Source organism: Eriocheir sinensis, chromosome 4, assembly GCF_024679095.1.
Source record: "Eriocheir sinensis breed Jianghai 21 chromosome 4, ASM2467909v1, whole genome shotgun sequence".
Classification (NCBI taxonomy): domain Eukaryota; kingdom Metazoa; phylum Arthropoda; class Malacostraca; order Decapoda; family Varunidae; genus Eriocheir; species Eriocheir sinensis.
In genome coordinates, this window is record NC_066512.1 from 6,609,015 (window position 1) to 6,631,255 (window position 22,241).

The 22,241-nt window shown below is 44.7% G+C and overlaps 1 protein-coding gene and 1 long non-coding RNA gene across 6 annotated transcripts in view; one reads left to right on the forward strand and one right to left on the reverse strand.

The window, feature by feature from the left end:
- Positions 1-14,186: 14,186 nt before the first annotated feature.
- On the reverse strand, positions 14,187-17,002 carry LOC127008215 (uncharacterized). Its single transcript, XR_007760911.1, has 2 exons — positions 16,673-17,002; positions 14,187-15,753 (listed from the first exon to the last, which is right to left on the reverse strand). It is a non-coding gene; the product is annotated as an uncharacterized LOC127008215 (long non-coding RNA).
- Positions 17,003-17,538: 536 nt separating this feature from the next.
- LOC127008194 (thioredoxin domain-containing protein 15-like) overlaps positions 17,539-22,241 on the forward strand; it is an 80,491-nt gene continuing 75,788 nt past the window's right edge. For 4 of the 5 annotated variants that reach the window (XR_007760907.1, XR_007760906.1, XR_007760909.1 and 1 more), the window contains exon 1: positions 17,539-17,636. Coding sequence is in view for 2 of the 5 variants with exons in the window: in XM_050879890.1 (XP_050735847.1) it covers positions 17,624-17,636 (13 nt within the window). In the remaining 3 variants the exon portion in view is untranslated. The remainder of the gene's footprint in view (positions 17,637-22,241) is intronic. The other variant, XM_050879911.1, reaches the window with a different exon arrangement.

A 22,241-nucleotide genomic window follows, 5' to 3' on the forward strand; every position in this document is an offset into this window, starting at 1 on the left:
TAGTAGTAGTAGTAGTAGTAGTAGTAGTAGTAGTAGTAGTAGTAGTAGTAGTAGTAGTAGTAGTAGTAGTAGTAGTAGTAGCAGTAGTGGTGGAGGTTGATGTAGAAAGAAGTAATTGCAGCAATAGTAGTAAATCTAGCAGTAGCAGCATGGTAGTCTAGTTATTATTATTATCAATATTATTATTATTATTATTATTATTATTATTATTATTATTATTATTATTATTATTATTATTATTATTATTATTATTATTATTATTATTGTTGTTGTTGTTACTGTTATTATTATCTTTACTGATGTTATTATTGTTATTATTATTATTATTATTATTATTATTATTATTATTATTATTATTATTATTATTATTATTATTATTATTATTATTATTATTATTATTATTATTATTATTATTATTATTATTATTATTATTATTATTTTTATTATTACTATTATTATTATTAGTTGTAGTAGTAGTAGTAGTAGTGTTATTAGTTATTTTTATAATTGTTATTCTCATTATTTTTATTGTTATTTATATCATTAGTAGTATATAGTACTATTATTATTATTAATAGCAGCATCACTAATCTTATTATCATTAAAATTATCTGATATAGTCATGATTTTTGTTTTTATTTTATTATTATTATTATTATTATTATTATTATTATTATTATTATTATTATTATTATTATTGATTTAATGATTATTATTAACATTAATAGTAATAAAATATTGGGATGCATTTTGGTCTGTTTAAATTACTGTCACTGTCATTGCCACTTTCCTTCTACCTCGTATCATCTATAATAAAAGTAGTATCACAACTCTAATATGTTTTACTATCAATGCTAATATTTTTACAATGAAGGAGGTAATCTAAGGCTAAATTAACACTGCTGGTGCTGCTCCTGGAAATAATATTCGAGAATAAGCTACAGTGGACGTGTAGCAGAACTGGATGGAGAGACCTTATTTTTTATTATTTTATGTGTGTGTGTGTGTGTGTGTGTGTGTGTGTGTGTTAGAGAGAGAGAGAGAGAGAGAGAGAGAGAGAGAGAGAGACGGTGTGTGTGTGGAGTTGTACGCAGCGCGGAGAGCGTGTAGGGAGCCTGCCCTCCTTGCTGACGTCACGACCTTTACGCACAGGCCTTCTCCTTTTAGAAGGCCTTGCGTAGACCCTACCTCTCAAGTCAATGTCACTCAGAAAATTCATAATGATCTCATCCCCCAGAATGATCAAGTGAACCACCCTGGCACTAGAATTCAGAGATTAAGGGAATTAATTAAAAGTCAAAATTGGCAACACCTAACGCCATCAGAACAAGCCGACTTACGGAAACTCATCCTCCAACATGACCCTCTTTTCATCCTGGATGAGAAGGAATTAGGCCTCATTAGCGGTCCCCCCGCCCACATCAAGGTAGACGATCCATGCCCTAGCCGGGGACCTACGTACAGGTACCCTGAACAAGCGAAACAGCTGATTGCGGAGATGTTACAAGACATGGAACAAAGAGACATTATCGAGAGGTCTACCGCGGCGTGGCTTTCGCCTATCGTCCTAGTTAACAAACCAGATGGGAGTAAGAGAATGTGTTTAGATTACCGACACGTAAATAAACACCTAGCCACCGATGTGTACCCTCTACCCCGCCTAGAAGAATTAGTTGAACAAGCCGCCGGTCATCCTTATTACGTCACTCTGGACATGCAGGAAGCTTACTTTCAAATAATGTTGGATGAGGAAAGCCGGGATCTGACTACCTTCAGCGACGGTGTCACATTATATCGTTTTAGACGGTTACCCTTTGGCCTTAACTGCTCTCCCGCTATTTTCTCCCGACGAATGGCTTCCATGCTCACCCTCCTTCTGCAAAAGGGATGGGTACGCAGTTACCTAAATGATCTGATTCTGTGGGCTCCCAGTTTCCCCGAACTATTAGAAAGATTAAAGCAACTTTTCAGTCTTCTCGCTGATAATGGTGTAAAACTCAATCTGAGCATATGCACCTTCGGGTTGAAAGAAGTCACTTTTCTGGGCCATCGCATATCCACGGCAGGAAGTAAGCCAGATCCTAAAAACATTGAAGCAGTAGCTAAAATGAAAGCCCCAACAACAGTAAAAGAAGTGAGACGTTTCTTGGGAATGTGCGGGTTCTATAGGAAACACGTCCCCTCTTTCGCCAAGATTGCCGCCCCTCTCACTAACCTCACCCGTACCCGGATCACGTTCAATTGGACCGAGGAGAGCCAGCAGGCTTTTGAAAAACTAAAATCGTGTCTTATGAACGCCCCCGTCCTTGTCAAAGCTCAGGTAGACCAGCCTTTCATCAGTGCTCAGCCAGATCCAACCGGATGGCTCCAACAAACCTACCGGTTATTTCTCAAAAAAAAACTTAACCCCTGTGAGACTCGCTACTCAGCCACAGATAAGGAAGCACTCGCTATCGTACTGGCCTGTCGGAACTTTCACCATTACCTGTGGGGTACACGATTCACAGTGATAACTGATCACCAACCCCTCACTAGTATTTTCAAGCGTAAAACAAAATCACCGCGGATGAATCGTTGGCTCTTGGAGATGCGGGAGTACAACTATGAGATTAAATACTTGAAGGGCAAAGATAACTTTGTAGCAGACCACCTCTCCCGCCCAGTAAGAATCATAGTAAGACCACCCGAGACATCTTGGCTTGGCCTGGACAAACAAGCATTCATGACTAAACAGAGGGAAGAAACGGTCTGGGGAGAATTGATTACTTACCTCCAAGGTGGGAGGATTCCCAGTAAACGACTACCCAAAACTACCCTTGATCAATTTGCCTTAGTGGAAGAACTCTTGTATTTTGTGCGGGAAAAGACTGACGGTAGCCTGCACTATAGCCTCATAGTCCCTCGGGAGTTAACTAAACAAGCCATGCAATATGCCCATGAATTATCAGGACACCTCGGTCAAAAGAAAACGATTAAGAAGGCCAAGGAAATGTTTTAGTGGGCCAATCTCAAGGTGGATGTATGCAATTAAGTCAAAGGATGTATAACTTGTCAGAAGTTTAAAGGAGAGTCAGGACTTCAACAACAATGGAAGGAATTACCACCCGTGTCAAAACCATTGGAAAGGGTAGGAATCGATCTAACTGACATGGTTGCAGGGAATCACGGTTTCCGTTATGCCCTCACGGTAGTAGACCATTACAGTAGGTTTCTTAGGTTCTTCCCCCTTAAAACTGTAACGGTCCGAATGTGAATGAACGAGAGAATGTGAGTAAGTCAGTGAGTAACAGAGAGTAAGTGTAAGCGAGTGGGAGCGTGAGTGAGTGAATGAGTGAAAGAGTGAATGGGTAGCTAAGGAATGTAAGTGCGTAAAAGGTTATGAGAAGATAACACGGCGAGCGAATGAGCGAATATATGAACGAGTTACTGAAATCCCTCATCTCGAAGCCTCGAACCCCTCTAAGAAACCAATAACTAGTTAGTTAGGTAGGGTTTGATTGTAATGCCAAGAGGGAGTCAGGTGAAGAAGGGGGAGGAGCTTAGCGAGGAGCAGAGGCGAGAAGGCGAGGGCAAGGAGACCCACGAGTCAGTGAGGAGGAAGAGACCAGAAGCGGGAGAGAGGTGACCGGAGACGAGCACCACGGCAGCAAGCCAGAAGCTTGGAGAACGTACACACCACCCACGGCCTACTGTGTGAGGCGGGCTAGCAGGAGACGAGCAGCAGCCCTAGCAAGGAACGGCAGCGAGTTGGAGTTGGAGTTGGAGTTGAGAGCGGTGTCCACCTCTCCACTCAGCCCCCCCCGAAAAACCACCCACGGCCTGCGGGGTGAGACGGACTACAGGATGGGAACTTGTATGGCGGGGTAACCTGCCCCTCGACTGTCCTGGGGGCTCCAATACCACTGCCCCAAGCTGCTCCCTACATCAAAGGGCGCCCGCCTCTCCACACCACCCGAGCCGCTCCATCTCTACATCAAGCGGCGCCCGTCTGTCCATCACCAGGACCGCCCATTCCCATCGTGGACGTCCTCTGCCGAGCCCGACACTCACGCAGCTCCTCCTCCTCCGCATCCAGCAACTACAGAGCTAAGCATTCTGTGTATTCCCCAAATCTCCCTTGTGCCGGTAGTTAGCTAGTTTAGAGGCCTACAGCCTGTCGGTCATTCATTTTTTTTTCATATTTTTATTAGCACTCCGCTAACCTTTAAAGTAAACCAAATACATATTTATATATAACCTTACTGAGTGTTATCATTTGGAGCCTGTTTTGCTGCTCATTGGAAATTACTGAACCATACACACATCCCCTCCATAGTACATTATCACCATCCAGTTTCTTAATGCTGTCTCAAAAGTGGTTCCCACGGAAATCCTCCCACCCTCCATAATTAACCACACAAGTAACGCCCTTCTGGTCACAAACTTCGGAACGAGTGTTCACTTGTCCTGAGGCCTTAACATCCGGGACCAGCGCTCGACAACTACCACGCTACCACATACCATTCACTACCCTAGTGGTTGTCATAAAAAGGGATGTAGCTTTCATTTATATTTATTTATTTAATTTATTATTTTTTTTTTTCTCTATTTTCCACGCTACATATGGTGGCTTTTGCGGTGGGATTTCCCAGAACTATTCCCCCCTGGTTAAAGCGGAAGTTAGGAGTGAAGTGGCTAGGTCAGTACAAGGTTAAAGAAATAGAGATGGGGAGTGCCTATACATTAGAAAGTGTCTTTAACGGAACTAAGATACAACAAGCGGCAGATAAAGTAACACCATATGGAGGACAAGAACAAATCCTCATAGAACAGGAGGAAGTAATAGTGCCACCGGTGGACAGTAGCGATGAAGATGAAGTCGAACAACGTCCAACCAGAGAGAGAAGTCCTCCATGAAGGCTAAGTGAAGAAGTTTAGGTTGGCTCCTGGAACAGATCTGTGCGGTGCAGGATAGTTGGTAATAGACCCTCCTTTTGTTGCAGTGCAATACGGCACTGGTAAATCTCTCCCGTATCCGGGGGTGGCGAAGCCCGATGAAACGTGGAGACCCAGAAGAGCATCGTCAACCCCACCAGTAATCTCTGGGACGACCTGGGCTCCCCGCGGAAGGTGTGGGAGTGGCTAGGAAGGCCATACCACGCCACCCCGGATGCCAGGGGAGGTGGGGGAGGAACCAACCTGACACCCCGCCAGGATGCCGGGTCCTGATGAGACCCCAGGGCACTCGTGCCCATACCAGTGGATAGCCATGATATTTTTTGTTGTTGTTGTTGTTGTTGTTGTTGGCCGCTGTTAAAGACTATTCTGTTGTAAGTTCTTGACTTAATCAAGGGATGGAATGTTTTGCATTTAGAAGTTTTACTGGTTTTTATCTAATGTTTTATATGATATAACAATGTTTTATATGGAGTGAGTAGTAATATGATTGTTTTTTAGACAGGTTACCCATGGGTTCAAGACTTTGAGAAAGGGATTTCAGTCTCAGGAAGGAGGGAGCCGTGTAACGGTCCGAATGTGAATGAACGAGAGAATGTGAGTAAGTCAGTGAGTAACAGAGAGTAAGTGTAAGCGAGTGGGAGCGTGAGTGAGTGAATGAGTGAAAGAGTGAATGGGTAGCTGAGGAATGTAAGTGCGTAAAAGGTTATGAGAAGATAACACGGCGAGCGAATGAGCGAATATATGAACGAGTTACTGAAATCCCTCATCTCGAAGCCTCGAACCCCTCTTAGAAACCAATAACTAGTTAGTTAGGTAGGGTTTGATTGTAATGCCAAGAGGGAGTCAGGTGAAGAAGGGGGAGGAGCTTAGCGAGGAGCAGAGGCGAGAAGGCGAGGGCAAGGAGACCCACGAGTCAGTGAGGAGGAAGAGACCAGAAGCGGGAGAGAGGTGACCGGAGACGAGCACCACGGCAGCAAGCCAGAAGCTTGGAGAACGTACACACCACCCACGGCCTACTGTGTGAGGCGGGCTAGCAGGAGACGAGCAGCCGCCCTAGCAAGGAACGGCAGCGAGTTGGAGTTGGAGTTGAGAGCGGTGTCCACCTCTCCACTCAGCCCCCCCCGAAAAACCACCCACGGCCTGCGGGGTGAGACGGACTACAGGATGGGAACTTGTATGGCGGGGTAACCTGCCCCTCGACTGTCCTGGGGCTCCAATACCACTGCCCCAAGCTGCTCCCGACATCAAAGGGCGCCCGCCTCTCCACACCACCCGAGCCGCTCCATCTCTACATCAAGCGGCGCCCGTCTGTCCATCACCAGGACCGCCCATTCCCATCGTGGACGTCCTCTGCCGAGCCCGACACTCACGCAGCTCCTCCTCCGCATCCAGCAACTACAGAGCTAAGCATTCTGTGTATTCCCCAAATCTCCCTTGTGCCGGTAGTTAGCTAGTTTAGAGGCCTACAGCCTGTCGGTCATTCATTTTTTTTTTCATATTTTTATTAGCACTCCGCTAACCTTTAAAGTAAACCAAATACATATTTATATATAACCTTACTGAGTGTTATCATTTGGAGCCTGTTTTGCTGCTCATTGGAAATTACTGAACCATACACACATCCCCTCCATAGTACATTATCACCATCCAGTTTCTTAATGCTGTCTCAAAAGTGGTTCCCACGGAAATCCTCCCACCCTCCATAATTAACCACACAAGTAACGCCCTTCTGGTCACAAACTTCGGAACGAGTGTTCACTTGTCCTGAGGCCTTAACATCCGGGACCAGCGCTCGACAACTACCACGCTACCACATACCATTCACTACCCTAGTGGTTGTCATAAAAAGGGATGTAGCTTTCATTTATTTATTTAATTAATAATTTATTTATTTTTTTTCTCTCTATTTTCCACGCTACTAAACAAAACACACCACACACATCACACACGCACTGTGGCACTACCTGGCAGACTACGGGACCCCCCGTGGCATCGTGCTGGACAACGGAGGAGAAGTCACCAGCAGAGAGTTCCAGCAGTTCTGTCACAAGCACCACATCACCGTGTTCTACACGACTCCCTACCACCCCCAAGGCAACGGCATCACGGAAAGGATGCATCGGACCCTCAAGGCCCTCTGCCAGGGCCACCCTCTTCGTTGGCCCCAACTACTTCAACCCTGCCAGATCTCCATGAATCAGGCGGTGCACACCTCCACGGGGCAACAGCCGTACTTCGCCTTCTTCTCTCGACATCCACCCAGGTTAGTGAGTGCGGCACTCCCGTCGGTCGACGGCGGAGACGAGGAGATGGCGGAGGCACACGCCCTTATCCGCAGTACCCACCAACGCATGTCCAGACATTACCGCCAAGTTGCCAATCGAAGGCGGGTCAACCAAGCGGTGGAGGTGGGCTCACTGGTATGAGTGAAGAGGGAAACCACAATACCGGGCACCTGCCGGAAGCTAAATCCCAGGTGGGATGGGGTTTACCGAGTGGTAGAAAAACATTTGGGTGGGAGTATGTACGTGATGGAAAAATTGTTCACAGGAAGAAGGGTGCAACGAGCTGCTGGACAAGTAAAACCCTACATAGGGGAAGAGGAGTGGCTGGTCGAACCGCCTGACTGTACCTTTGAACCCGAGCCAGAAGACGAACAATTGCCACCGCGAGTGCGCAGACCCCCCCGGAGGTTGATTGAGGAGTGTTAATGCTGTATGCCTTAGGATGTATGGGTTTAGGCGTGGGAAAAGGACCTGCGTGTGTGAGCCGGGAGAATTGAGGCCGGGTTACTTCCCCCCCCCCATATTGTTTTTTTCAGGTGTCTTATCAGAGCTATCAGGTATTAGTGTGGGAGTGGACCGGGGTATTTTAATTCGGGAGTTCGGTGAGAAAGTCTAACTTGACAGCCAACACCATTCGGGGTCAGAGTCGGTATTTCAGGACCTGTCGAGCGTTCCCCAGTTGCTGAGAAATGGGTGGGCAGTGCAAGGTTGCGTGTCTGGGTGAATGTTTGTGAACGAGCGACAGGTAGGATGATTGAGCACCTATTTCCAGGGGAAAACTCGGCAGCGAGAATGCTACGGGCGGACTAGTCTGTTCCCCAGCTTATGACCCCGGTGTGAGGTTGGCTGGGATATTCATGTCCACTCCCAAACTTTGCCCAGTTCAGTCAGAGAAACGACCCCCAGGGGTACGTAGGGGCTAGTGGACCGACAGGTACCACGAGGGTGATTCAGAGGGATGTGTCAGCGCAGTCGGGGAAAGGAAGTCCCCTTGGTAGTAGGTTCTCCCCTCTCACACACCGTTTCCTTGGCTTCGTTCGTTTGTTTGTTGGAACATGTATGGGAGAAGGCAAGGTGCCGACAAGCCGCGGAAAAAATCTATTTACCGGGGGAAGATCTCGTGTAATGCCGGGATGTGAAGGTCGGAGAAGAAACTTAGAAGTATAAGGAAAAGACGTAAGTTATGTCATTATAAGTGATTACAAGTAGTTGTAAGTGAGCATAAGTAGTTGTAAGTAATTATAAGTCACTGTAAGTCCATCATAGATATGTAAGAATGTAAGTAGGTATTCTTAATCACAACCCATAACAGAATACATCCCCCCCCCCCCCCCTCAGACTACAATTACACCATATGGCGCAATACCACGCCAAGACTTTCCCGCCAGGGAACTCAGCGTCTGTCGTCCCTCCCTTTCCCCCCCTTCTCTCTACCAGCGCACGCACCTCGGAATTGTTAACAGCCCTTGCTTTGCAATCCCCTATCAGTTAAAGTCATCCACCCTTACATAGATTTTTTCCGCTGCTCCACATGAAATTTCGTCACCTTACACGTTAAGAGACCGTGCCCATATATAAACTACCCTAGTCTTCCCTTCATTTTGAATTAAAACGTGATAGATTATTAATCCGCTACTTGGCTTCCGAGTCTGCGCGACGGGCTGCCCCAGGGCGGGTATAAAAATACGGAGTAGCGTTTCCCGGGCAGACTCGAGGCTCATCCGCTGTGTTTTACAGGTATGTACGTGGCTCTCCCGCTTTCGCCCCCCATTTGTTCCCCCCTACGTGCTCCCCAGTTCAATTACCGTCTCCCCTTTAGCCAATGTGTATCTTAATTACCCTGTTAATGCATTTCTGATCCCAGTAAACGAAATGAGACTCGAGGCTCATCCGCTGTGTTTTACAGGTCCGGGCGACCCACTCCCTCTGCCCCCCCCCCCCCCCACACACACACACACACAACCCACACGATCCCGTGTATCCACCCCGATGTGTTCTTTTAGTTGTTAACACACACACACACACACCCCACACACACACCTACACGAACCCGTGTATCCACCCCAATGTGTTCTTTTAGTTGTTAATCTCAATATTTGGTATTATTGTAGGAGTACACCAGTCTAGAGATGGCTTTTCTTACCCTGACCATTAGAAAGAGCTCCGCATTCTGAGTAAATTCATCCCCATAAACACCCCTCGGAAATCATTTATAACGGAGGGAGGGAGGGAGGGCGGTCAAGGCCAGGACGTGACACACAACCGCTCTGATGGTTGATGGGTTACTGCCCGCCGACCCACCGCCGCCTCCCAGCCCCAAGTGCTACAAATTTACCGTTAGTTTTAGGTTAGGTTAGGTTAGGTTAGGTTAGGTTAGTTTTAGGTTAGGTTAGGTTAGGTTATGTTAGGTTAGGTTAGGTTAGGTTAGTTTTAGGTTAGGTTAGGTTAGTGTTAGGTTAGGTTAGGTTAGGTTAGGTTAGGGTTATGTTTAGTTTAAATGCACCTGTGTGGACGAAACTAGTTTTTTCTGGTAGATTTCGGTCTGTTTTGAATGAATGCTCTAAATTTTTATCGCAAATCATTAGTCTCTTGGTTGGAAGGGGGGTAAAAAACACGTGATTTGCGATAGAAATGACACGCATATTCATTCAAAACAGGCTGAAAACTACCGAAAAAAACTAGTTTCGTTCGGAAATGCGAGACTGGTGAAGTGCTACAAATTTACCCAATATTTCTCTTCTTTCCGCAGTAGGAACTGTAGGAGAGAGCCCTGTATACGTTCTAGGAGCCATACCAGGGGTAGGAAACGGGGAGTCGAGTCCCCCTTACAATTCCCTCCTGTACCCCCTATTGCGGGAAGTATTGTGGGAGTATATAGGCCAGTAATCTGTGCTTTATCTGTAGTGTAAGAAGTGTTAGTGAAATAAGAGGCTGTATGTTTTGTCTTTACGACGGAGATGGTTCTCGTCGTGTATGGGCTTTCCCGGAAATGTAACGTTCCCCCTCTCTGAGTCTCTTTCATACATCATATGTACCTGGTTTTACAATAATTGTACACCCGCACAAGGGTAAAGATTTCGCGGAGAATCCTCAGCCTTATTCTGGTTACCATTGTGAGAGGAGAAAACTAGAAATCTGTCGTTTGTCCATTCGCCCACTTCCGTCAGTTTCGGGTAAATCGTGCCTTCAATGAGGGATTAATTGTAAACCGTGTCGTCAGGTATGCCTATGTATTACCTTCTAAACTAAGTCACAGGAATAAATGTAAGCACTCTTATATATAGGCCTTTATTTCTTGTCACTCCCCGTTGTGAGATTTGTCCGGCCGGTTGTGAGTTAAACTAACCATTTACTGCCCCCGAGTCTGCCCCGCTCACCTCGCTACCCTGCCCAAGGGATCAGAGTCTCGCTCTGGGTCATTTTAATCCCTCATTAAATCCTTAGTCCTTCATATACACGTACTCTTAAGGTTCCCAGTGAGCTACCGGTGACATAGTTCATCGGTAGATCTCTGGGTGGTGGCAGCAAAACTACCCCCAGGGTGAGTCCCCCTTGCTTTTCCCCAGATATCCATTAGTTGAACTTCCTTTTTTTTTACATCATTTAGTGCCCCGAATTCCCGGGCACGATATTGGGCCCTAGTCTCAGTAGTTCAAATTTGTCCTCGTTGAATTTCATATTGATTGTTTCTGCCCATTCAAAGATCTTTTGTATATTTGCCTGTAGTTTAAGAGTGTCACTCTCCTCTCTAATCCTGTGGCTGAGGGTGGTATCATCCGCAAAGGATGACAGAAAGGAGCTGTCGACCACTTCCTCTATGTCAGCCATCAGGACCAGGAAGGGCAGGGGGCCGAGGACTGAATCCTGGGGGACGCCACTGACAACCTTTTCTTGCTGAGATATGTGGCCATCGACAACGACTGCCTGTGTCCTGTGTGTGAGGAAGCTGTGCAGCCACACACCCAGCTTCCCCGTTATCCCCATGGTCTTCAGCTTGTGGAGTAGGATGCCATGATCAACCCGATCGAAGGCCTTGAAGGCTTGGTGGAAGGAAGGAGTGCTGTGGGTATGCGGTGGTGGTGCTCCCGTTTCCAGGTCGGGTTGGGTCGGATCAGGTCACGCACATGTGCACACTCTTTCACTTCGTTTTCCAGTGTTTTCAAAATTTCCTCACGATGTTCGGGTGCGTAATGTCACAGTCAGCCTCTTAGCTGATCACTTGTCGGTGATAATAGGAGCTCGAGCAAGAAAACACGGAAAAAAGCGGAGCGCGCAATCAATATTTAAGCTGGCAAACTGAAATGCCAGAATTTTACTCTTTTCTACACTTCCACACGGCCTCTGCGTGTAACGAAACACACGAGAAATTAATCCAGGCAAGGAAAGGTTTCGCCGGCGCCGGGGATCGAACCCGCGACCAGCGTAACGGGAGAGCCACTCCTTTACCAGTCGGCCAAAGAGGTACCCCACTGGCTAATTGGGTTATGGGAGGCTCGCCCATCAGGCAAGTCAGCACTACACGTCTCCCCATTCCCATTTAGATTAATTTCTGTGTGTTGAGTTCCCATTTTCCATGAACTTCGGAGAGCATGGGCCATCACTCTACCTGTTACCCTCTCTGGGTGACACAACAGAACCACAGGAGAGGATGCCCACCGCTAAGCCACCAGTGAAATGCCAGAATTTGTTCTCTTCTATACTCACACACGTCCTCTGCGTGTAACGAAACACACGAGAAATTAATCCAGACAAGGAAAGGTTTTGCCGGCGCCGGGGATCGAACCCACGACCAGCGTAACGGGAGAGCCACTCCTTTACCAGTCGGCCAAAGAGGTACCCCGCTGGCTAAGTAGGTTATGGGAGGCTCGCCCATCAGGCAAGTCAGCACTACACCAACACTGAGCTAAAGGACTCCACCAACCTATATTCAGGGGGACAAAGTGATTCCACCAAGCCGTGTCGTCAAGTGTCTTGGTGTCCACATGAACGACGACCCCACCTTCCAACACCACATCAAGGAAACAACCAGCAAAGCCAGGCGGATGGTCGGCTGGGTCCTCCGAACCTTTAAGTCAAGGGAACAGGAGGTCATGCTAGCACTGTGGAAGGCACTCATACAGCCAGTACTCGACTACCGCAGCCAGCTCTGGTCACCCCACAAAAAGGGTGACATACAAGAGCTGGAGTCGGTACAGAGGGCCTTCACCAGGACTATAAAAGGCATGAAGGGTCTCAATTACTGGCAACGCCTACAAAAGCTGGGGCTATACTCTCAACAGAGAAGAAGGGAGAGATATGGGGCCATGCATGTGTGGAAAGTATTGGAGCAGCAAGTGCCTGATCCCACCTCAGAGCTACTCGGTACGCTCACATAAGCGAGCGTACCGGTCGCTTATGCGAGAGACGGGCTCTCCCTTCAACAACACCAGGGAGAATAAAGAATCTCCTCGCCTCCAGCCTCTCACTGTTACTCTCACACAGTGGTCCTAGGCTCTTCAATGTGCTCCCTAGACACGTCAGAGACACCGCAGGCTGCTCGGTCACCAGATTCAAAAAAGAACTGGGCCAGGATTCACTAACGAGTTACGACGTTCGTAAGTCACAAAAAATGTCTTAAGGCAACTTTCGGCTGCTTTGGGCTATTCACTAAACAGTTACGACATTCTTCCGGCACCGTAACTTTACGGCAGCTCCAGACATGGCGTAAGGTATCGCGACCCGTACGTAGGGCAGATTTTCTCCACAACACAAGGAGGAATGAAGAAGAAGAGGAAGACCCGCTGCCAAAATAATGAACAAAACGTCACTGTGCTATCACTGAATATGTAGTGACTGTGAACTCCTACACTACTGAATCAAATATCCTGCCGTAAACACTCGTGATAATATATATGGAGGGCTTGAAATGCTCGCAGGAGATCCACCAGGGGGTAATGTGGGTACTCATACATGCTCGGTGAATAATTTAGTCTTAATTTGTAGTTTGTAATACCTTAGACCACTAGCACAACCAAGGATGGGCCGGGCTCCACCCGTTTACCGTTGATGAGGTTTCAGGCTCTGCACCCCCAAAGTTTATCTTGTCTTTTTCTCTGCCCTCCAATCTCCCTGAACATATTTCTGGGTGTTCCCTTGCCATTGTTTAGCAGATTTTAGCGACCTATTTTAGAGACACAAACTATTCATTACTGGGTAAATTATCATGTCTTTTTTTGTGGAGTTAGTTATCACCAGGAAGCAATTATGAAAGTACTAGAGTTGATTTGGTGAGTCTCATACTTGGGTTGACAGTTTACTCTCCTCTGTAACGATAGGCTACTATCCCCAGCGGCAATTATAGGTTACAATTTTAGCAGAGTTAGGTTACCATCCACTAGGTTAAAATGAGTCTGTTAGTTTGTAAATAGATTTGGGAGTGAAGACGGCTGGACAATATATGCCGCAGAGCTTGTTATAGTGAATTCTGGGGTAAATTTGCTGTAGCACTTTCATAGCTGAATTATTGTGGTAATAAACAGAGCCCCATTAAAAAGCATCATAACATATCACAGGAAATAAGTAATTTGCATCTCAAATAGACTGCTCCTGCTAAGCAATTACCCATTCTTTGCAACATGCATTATACGTTTGTTGGATATTTTGGTAATTGAGTCATCCCATGGCTCATTCTTGTCTCAATGATATTTACTGTATTAAGGTATTACATTTACTATTTAGTATGCTAGTTTTACTGGGTGTTATAGATGATGTGTCTAGTAAAGGTAGGGTGAAGTTGGGGGCATACACATAGCTGTGTGTGGCCTCGGTGCTCATCTCCATCACATGGTAACCTATTGCTGGTAAATTAGCAACCTAGCAACACCTGTCAAGGTTTGATTCATCACCCAGTTTTATTCCCACTCATAGTTTAATAGCTACTACAATTTTGAAAAGTATATTATGATTTTAGGTTGAGGCAAAATATTTATATATATTGATATTTATTTCATGTTAAGTGAAAAATATATAATTACTTCATTTTCTACTTATAGCACAACATTAAAACCAGAAAATAAAGGTTCTTTGTCCATAGACTATAAAAAAAATCTTTCTCCTTGAAATTCAAGTTATTTTTGGGGTATTGACAAGAAAATAATGTTTCTGTTTTTAACTCAAATATGCACTTTTTTCATTTATGTAACCTAACCTTACTAAAGTACTGACTCATATGTTGCTGGCACAAGTTGAGAACATAATGAAAAAGTGGGCATTGATATATACATTATTAAATATTTAAATGTGTTAAATAGTGTACTGGCAATAAAATAAAGGAAATCATCGAGCAAATTGGTGTATGGGTGTGTTTCGTTAAGAACTCGGTAGAGTTCTTCAAAGACAATGGCACTGCCCACTGTCAAAACACATTCCACTATACCTAGAAAATTTCCACGATGACTGTTGGCTCTCAAGATATAGCTGGAAGCCAGACTCTTTCTCGAGTCATCAGAGTTTTGAAAGAAGTCTTGGGCTTTCCAGGATGTGACACACACACTCACATACACACAAACACACAATTATATACTTTGAGAGTAAGAGTAGTAAAGTTGGGGGGATACGTAGTAGCAGCGCATGGCCTCGGTGCCCATCTCCGTAACATTGACCCTTGAGACTGTGGTGGAAGGGTGCCCCCATTACCTTGGGACACAGGGCCAGTGTAATATCTGGGTTACCACAGATTACCTTCCCCAGATTTCCCCAGGTATCCATTTATCGACCAGCCCAAGAGGGAGGATGAACAGCTGGGTGAGCTGCACGCAGACTGCCTGGGCCGGGATTCGAACCCGGGCCTGCGGAGTATAAGCCAGGCACGCTAACCAGTAGACCACGGAGGCGTATAACTTTGAGAGTGACACAGGCTAAATGGACTTAATTATATTGCTTTTGAAAGTCACTTAATCTGACTTCATATATATAATAAAAACTTCTTTACTAATATAATTAAAGAAAGAACTGCTGGTATACATGAACACAATCACAACTTAAATTGTAAAAAAAGGGGAGAAATTATCTGACTAAAAATTAACTGCAGGACAATATGGCTGAGCTTATTATACACTTAATAAAATGTAAAGCATATAGCACCGTGGTGTGTACTATTTGGAGCAATTCTTCACAGCTTGCTATTAAACATCTTTTTATATGTTATTTCCAACAGAAAACAATTAAATAAATTGCAAATACAAAACATGTTTGAAGAAATCAAAAGAGACCTTTAGTGATGCATAAGAAATACAGAATTTCATGCCCTGCAATATTCAACAAAGTCCTGTAAAGGTCCAGCTATTGCAGTCATTCTGGTTGAGACGATTCAAGGAAATCTACACATTTCTGCAAACTATCCAGTAATATATGCTTGGTCTTGCTTCTTCAGAATCTTTTATCTTGTGTCTCCTGCCTGGAAGTTTAAGGGTCCAACGCTGCACCACTGCTGGGACATATGGGCTGCTAGGTGTTGTAGCACCCACTACACTTACAGGTTACACTCAGTCTCCTATAAAAGGAAAATTATTTGCTTGGTCATCATAACCAGGATCATAAGAGAGAAAGAGAGAGAGAGAGAGAGAGAGGTTAAAGTGACTGGCTAGTAGTTAAAGGTTAAGAAGCAATGAAGTAGAAAGTTTACATAGTTAATAAACTTAATCTGTGGAAATGAAGAAAACAAAGAAATACAATACTTTCCAAAGAGCAGCTCGCTGTATTATGGCTTAAAACACTGTCGCACTACTATAAATGCAATAACAATAAGTAAAAAGCTCTTTCATAGTGCTTGAGATAAACTAACTTCCTATTAAAACATAGATACTTTAAATTCACTATTATAAGAATGTAAAGTATCTATGTTTTAATAGGAAGTTAGTTTATCTCAAGCACTATGAAAGAGCGTTTACTTTGTTATTGCATTTAGAAAGCGACAGTGTTTATAATACAGCGAGCTGCTCTTGAAAGTATGAAATTATCTACTTCCCAATATCTGAGCAGCTGACAATGTCTGAGCTCACTCCTAATCCTAGCCACATTGCTGGGCAGTGCCCTGGTGGCAAATCTTAATGACTGATATGTTTGCTAAGCTCTGCTGCTCAGTAAATGGCCTCACCTCTATGAAAATACTGAAATGACACCACGTACTGAAGTGTGTGTGCACCCACATCCCTTCCCCTCTCCATGGTGAGATAACTTGGTGCATGCAAGTATATTACACTTTTACCTACAGAGGAGGTCAAAACAGGGTAATGAGACTGATCATGGACAACTTGGAGGACAAAGTCATGGCTAAAAACTGACAGAAAGGCACGTTTATAACGTTACCTAAAGGATACCTTCATGCAGGTTAACAAAAATGTTTCACTCACTAGCACGTTTTAGCAACAATATACCAAGCTGACTCTCCACATGACAAGTGATTGGCTTACCTGAACTTCCTCACTTCATCTCCGTACTCCCGGTGGGGCAGACAACATCGTCTGCCTCTGTCACGGGCCACATGCTGCACTGGTGTTGAGCTTCCTGTGATTGGCTACTGTCTCTAGAGTACGTATGTATCGAGCGCTGCCATTGGTTGAACGAAATATGTCAACATCATACTACGCCGTCTGTCGGCGGGAGTGTGAAACAGCGTTAAGGCAGGAAAATCTAAACATGGCGGACTTAAGATTCTTTTGAGAATCGCAAGATACGACATTCTTATTTCCGCCATATTGGATCCACTTAAGATTGTCGTATCTGCGAGGCGTTAGTGAATCTGGGCCCTGACAACTTCCTGCAAACGCTGCCAGACGAGCCCAGGCTACACGGCTTATTGCAGGGCAGCCTCAAATTCTGTGCCGGACCAGATAGCTCTCCTAAGGGAGGACTCCCGGGCCGGCTGCAGCGGTGGACCACCACAGCTGTGAGGAATAGCCTACCCTCTAAATTCGACCAAGTAAACCAAGTAAGTATAGATGCAAGAAAAAATCATATGTCACATATATACGTTGATTGCTCGGGAGCTGCGGATTTTAAGCAAAGAATCGCCATCACTATCCATTGGTCTTCACTGTTTTGAGGCTGTCGCTAATAAGTTATGAAATTTTACCATCGGGCCCCCCCCAAAAAATTGATTTTCTGGATCCGCCCCTGAACCCAAATATGCGTGTTAATCACCTGTATAGGTGCCCTGCGCATTAATTATGAAGATCAAGATCAAGATGTACGTAGTATACTGTCATTTCTGCATGTTTTTGTGTTTCTCACTGGAACTGCCGTTACAAAGGTCTGTGACCTGGGAGAAAAATTCCGTCACCAGTGACATCAAGATCAAGAATAAGAAGTATTTGTTTATAGTGTGTGCGGCTGAAAAGAGCTGCTCGACATGAGAAGCTGCCATGCTGCACACAGGTGATGCATCGCATGTGTGGGTGTGGGTGTCCTTTGCTATTCGTCTTGTTACAGAACTGAGTCAACCTCTATACCGTTTACCGTCGATGAGGTTTCTGGCCCCGCTCCCCTGCCAGTGCAGCGCTCCGCTCCGCAGGGCCGTCAACATTAAATGATGTTAGCACTGAAAATTGTTCTCGATCCTCATGTTTGTAACGTCTTAGGATTTAGTGAATAACTGAGTCTTCAGCGCTTTCTTGTAGGTTGCTAGATTGCCCCTGTTCTTAACATCCTCGGGTAACTCATTACAGAGCCGTGGGGATCTGGATTTAGATCTGGATCTTAATGTGCAGGACCCCTGTATAGGTGCATAACACGCACAACTTCTCAAATGCTCTGAAGCCCAGTTCCAGATTGACTCTGGGCTCATAGAGTCTCTGCTGTTCTGCACTCTGTCTCAGTGACATAGTGTCCAGATGAAAGTCCTGTAGTAAATCCCTCCTATATCCAAGTTTACCAAGTTGTTGCTTTATTTTTTTGGGGGGTAGTTCTTTATAGCCCGTCCATGTCACAGAATGACGAAATGCACGGTAACTGTAGGAAAAGTAGGCGTATTATTTTCAAGACATATTATGTTTTTATGGACAAAATATGACTACTTTGTGGGTGTAGATAGTTTTTTTCTGCACAAACCAGTAAAAACCTAGTTTTAGGGGGGTACACATCAAGAATACGTACAGTTCTCCATAGCACACTCCGCCCCGCCACCTCAGGCAAAGTTGATACTTACATCATGGATTTCTTTTTGGCCCCTGAATGCAGTGCAGTGACAAGTGACTTCCAGAAAGGAGAAAGAATCCAATTCAGGGACTATCTATTGTTGAAAATAGGGGATAATAAATCACGAAAGTGTCGCCTCCTCTGGTGGCGGCCGCCATGGCGATGGTGCCGCCGCTGTAAGTAGTGTTGCCAACGATCCAATGCTTGGTTTGCGATTAGCCCATGCATGTGAGACCAGGCCCACCACGCGTGGTTATTTTTTTTTTTTTCTAGAACACGCACCTTTACCCAAAGGGTTTTGTGAAGGTTTGGGCTGGGTATAGTATTAGGTAAAGGTGTGTGTTAAAAAAAAAAAATAACCACGCGTGGTGGACCTGGTCTCACATGTGTGGGCTAATCGCTAACTAAGCGTACCAACACTAACCTAGCGTACCATCGCTAACCTGGCGTACCGTCGCTAACATAGCGTACCATCGCTAACCTAACGTACCATCGCTAACCTAGTGTACCTCGCTGACCTAGCGTACCATCGCTAACCGGATCGTTGGCAACACTGCACTTACATTACTCATCGTGTCAGCCCTAACTCAATGTGTGACGAGCCGTCAGGAGGAGGGGGTGCGATTATTTGTGCTTCAGTTACGTGTTATCATTCTAATTTCAACATATTTTCTAGACGATTTCCGATGCTCAATAGATTAATCATAATACAGGTAACTCTCGATTTACACGAGTATTGTGTCCTTGAAGAGGTCGCATAAATCAAAAACAATGTAAATCAAACAAGAGGTAGGTATCTATCAAAAAATAAATATTCACTTCATTCAGTGGAGAGAGAGAGAGTATCCATATCACCGAGATATCCACTCAGGCACTCAGTCTCAGCCTCATTCGTGTGAGGAAGAAATGAGGGACACCATGAGCGACTGGCTAGTATTGGTACCGGTACCGAGCAGTCTGGTATTGGTACCGTACCTACCGGTACCTGCCCACCCCTATTGTTGAGTAGCATGGCAGCGTGGGTTCTGTATTGTTGTTCAAGTGGCACGCGGGAAGAACTGAGCTCAGCTGTGTGGCTGTGGCACCGTGTAAGTCCAGTTGCATGAGACATATGGTGGCCATTACATAAAATGTCACGTATAAGTGAAAAAATGTGTAAATTAAACATTTATTTGGATTTTGGACCCCGCGTTATTTCAAAAACGCCTAAACCAAACTTGCGTTAATCGAGAGCTACCTGTACACTGAGGTATAAACAATATAGAATATATGTCCATTGTGCTTCACAGACCACGCCTACTAATCCTACATATTAACCAAATGCACATATCATGTAGGAAACTTGGTGGTCGTCCTGTAAACGTAAAAGTCTAGGGGGCCGTGTCTAATGTAGCTGTAATACCTCCGATAATGTAGCGAGTTTTCAAAATTTTCTCTAAGTCCATTGTTATCCTTTCACGATGGCTTCCTTGCGAGACTAAGCCTTATACCAGCCTTGCATTACACCACAGAGATTTTATAAATTGGAATTGAATATTGTCGTAGGCTTCCAACATTACTGGTAAACATTTAAAGGCTAATATTACACCCATCAATTCTAGAGTAGGTATACTGTGCTCTTTTTTTTTATTTTTAGAGGAGCTACTTAAGCTTTAGAAAAGAGGAATGAGGCCATATTAATTTCACTCAGAGCATAGGCTACAAAGCCGTATGACTCTATTGAGCTATCACAAAAGGTATGCAGTCCATAAGAATTTTGCTCATTGAGTGCTTGTCTGGGGAAGGAAAGTTCTGATATCATTTCTAAGTCTCTGCTTAAACTTTTCACTTCATCAGTTATTTGTTTGGGTAGTTTTTCATCCCAGCCAACTTCTAGCTTCCATATTTTTCTCATCAGGGTTCTACCCCTTAATATTACAGGAAGTACTATATTTAATGGATCAAATACTTTGGAAGTCTGAAACAGAATTTTTCATTTAGTTGGGTCGACTGGGGTGATTCGGACCTTAAAGTGGACCGGGGTGATTCGGACCTTAAAGTGGACCGGGGTGATTTGGACCACCTACTTTATTTGGGCTTTGGTTTCTATATAAATGGAAGTTATGCTGCTGCATATCCCATGTAGTTGAGCAACTACCTATTCTAGCATTTTGAGTGTGATTATGGACCCATAAATTGATGTGTAACAGAAATGATGAAACAAAAATGAATGAGATGAAAATGGTGACAAAATAAAATTCCGGTGAACTTTGTTGACAAAAACAGCTGTTTCGGTGAACTTTGTGATGGCGCATGGTAAAAGTCGCAGAATATCCTTGAAACTTGCAATCCATATAGTTTTTTCCTCTACTTTAACATGGAATCATCAGAAAAGTCCAAACATCACTTGCTTTTTTTCATATTCATGCTCAGTTTTAGACCATAATCACCCCAGTGATGAAAACATGTCTGGGGTGATTATGGACCAGCTGTAAAGCCCATTGGGAGAGAGTTAGTTGGTCATGTACACACACACACACACTCTCTCTCTTCTTTTCGTGAGGAGACCAGACCACTGCTGTATACTCCAACCTTGGCCTTATCATTATAACTATTATTTTCTTCATCATCTCTTCGTCCAAATGCACAAATGCTGTCCTTATGTTCTTCAGCAAATTTATAGTTTGTCCCATTATCCTGTTGATGTGTATGTCACCGGACAAACACATCAACAGGATAACGGGACAAACTATAAATTTGCTGAAGAACATAAGGACGGCATTTGTGTATTTGGACGAAGAGATGATGAAGAAAATAATAGTTACAATGATAAGGCCAAGGTTGGAGTATACAGCAGTGGTCTGGTCTCCTCACAAAAAGAAGAATATAAGAAAGCTGGAAAGAGTACAGAGAATGGCGACTAAGATGGTACGTACCAGAACTTAAGGATCGGACTTACAAGGAGAGACTCAATAGCATGGGGTTCACAACCCTGGAGAGAAGAAGAGAAAGAGGAGACCTGATAGCGGTATACAGGTTGGCGAGTGGGGTGGAGAATCTGGACAGAGAGGACCTGTGTGTGTGGAGCGAGAGAGAAACAAGAGGACATGGGAAGAAATTGAGGACGACCACGTGTAGGCGAGATGTGAAAAAGTTTAGCTTCCCAAACAGAAACATTGAGCTGTGGAATGGACTGGAGGAGGTGGTTTGTGCAAGAAACATTCATGATTTTAAGGAAAAGTTGGATAAGAGCGGATATGGAGACAGGACAGCGCGAGTGTAGCTCTTTTCCCGTATGTCACAACTAGGTAAATACACACACACACACACACACACACACACACAAACACTCACACAGAATGAATTTGAATTTGAATTTGCTGAGGAACATGAGGACAGCATTTGTGTATTTGGACGAGGAGATGATGAAGAAAATAATAGTTACAATGATAAGGCCAAGGTTGGAGTATGCAGCATTGATCTGGTCTCCTCATGAAAAGAAGAACATAAGAAAGCTGGAAAGAGTGCAGAGAGTGACAACTAAGATGGTACTGGAACTTAGAGATCGGACTTATGAGGGGAGACTCAATAGCATGGGGCTCATAACCCTGGAGAGAAGAAGAGTAAGAGGAGAGCTGATAGCGGTGTACAGGGTGAGGAGCAAAGTGGAGCATTTGGACAGGGAGGACCTGTGTGTGTGGAACGAAAGAGAAACGAGAGGACATGGAAAGAAGTCGAGGGCGACCATGTGTAGGCGAGATGTGAAAAAGTTTAGCTTCCCAAACAGAAATATTGAGCTATGGAATAGGCTGGAGGAGGAGGTGGTTTGTGCAAGAAACATTCATGATTTTAAGGAAAAGTTGGACA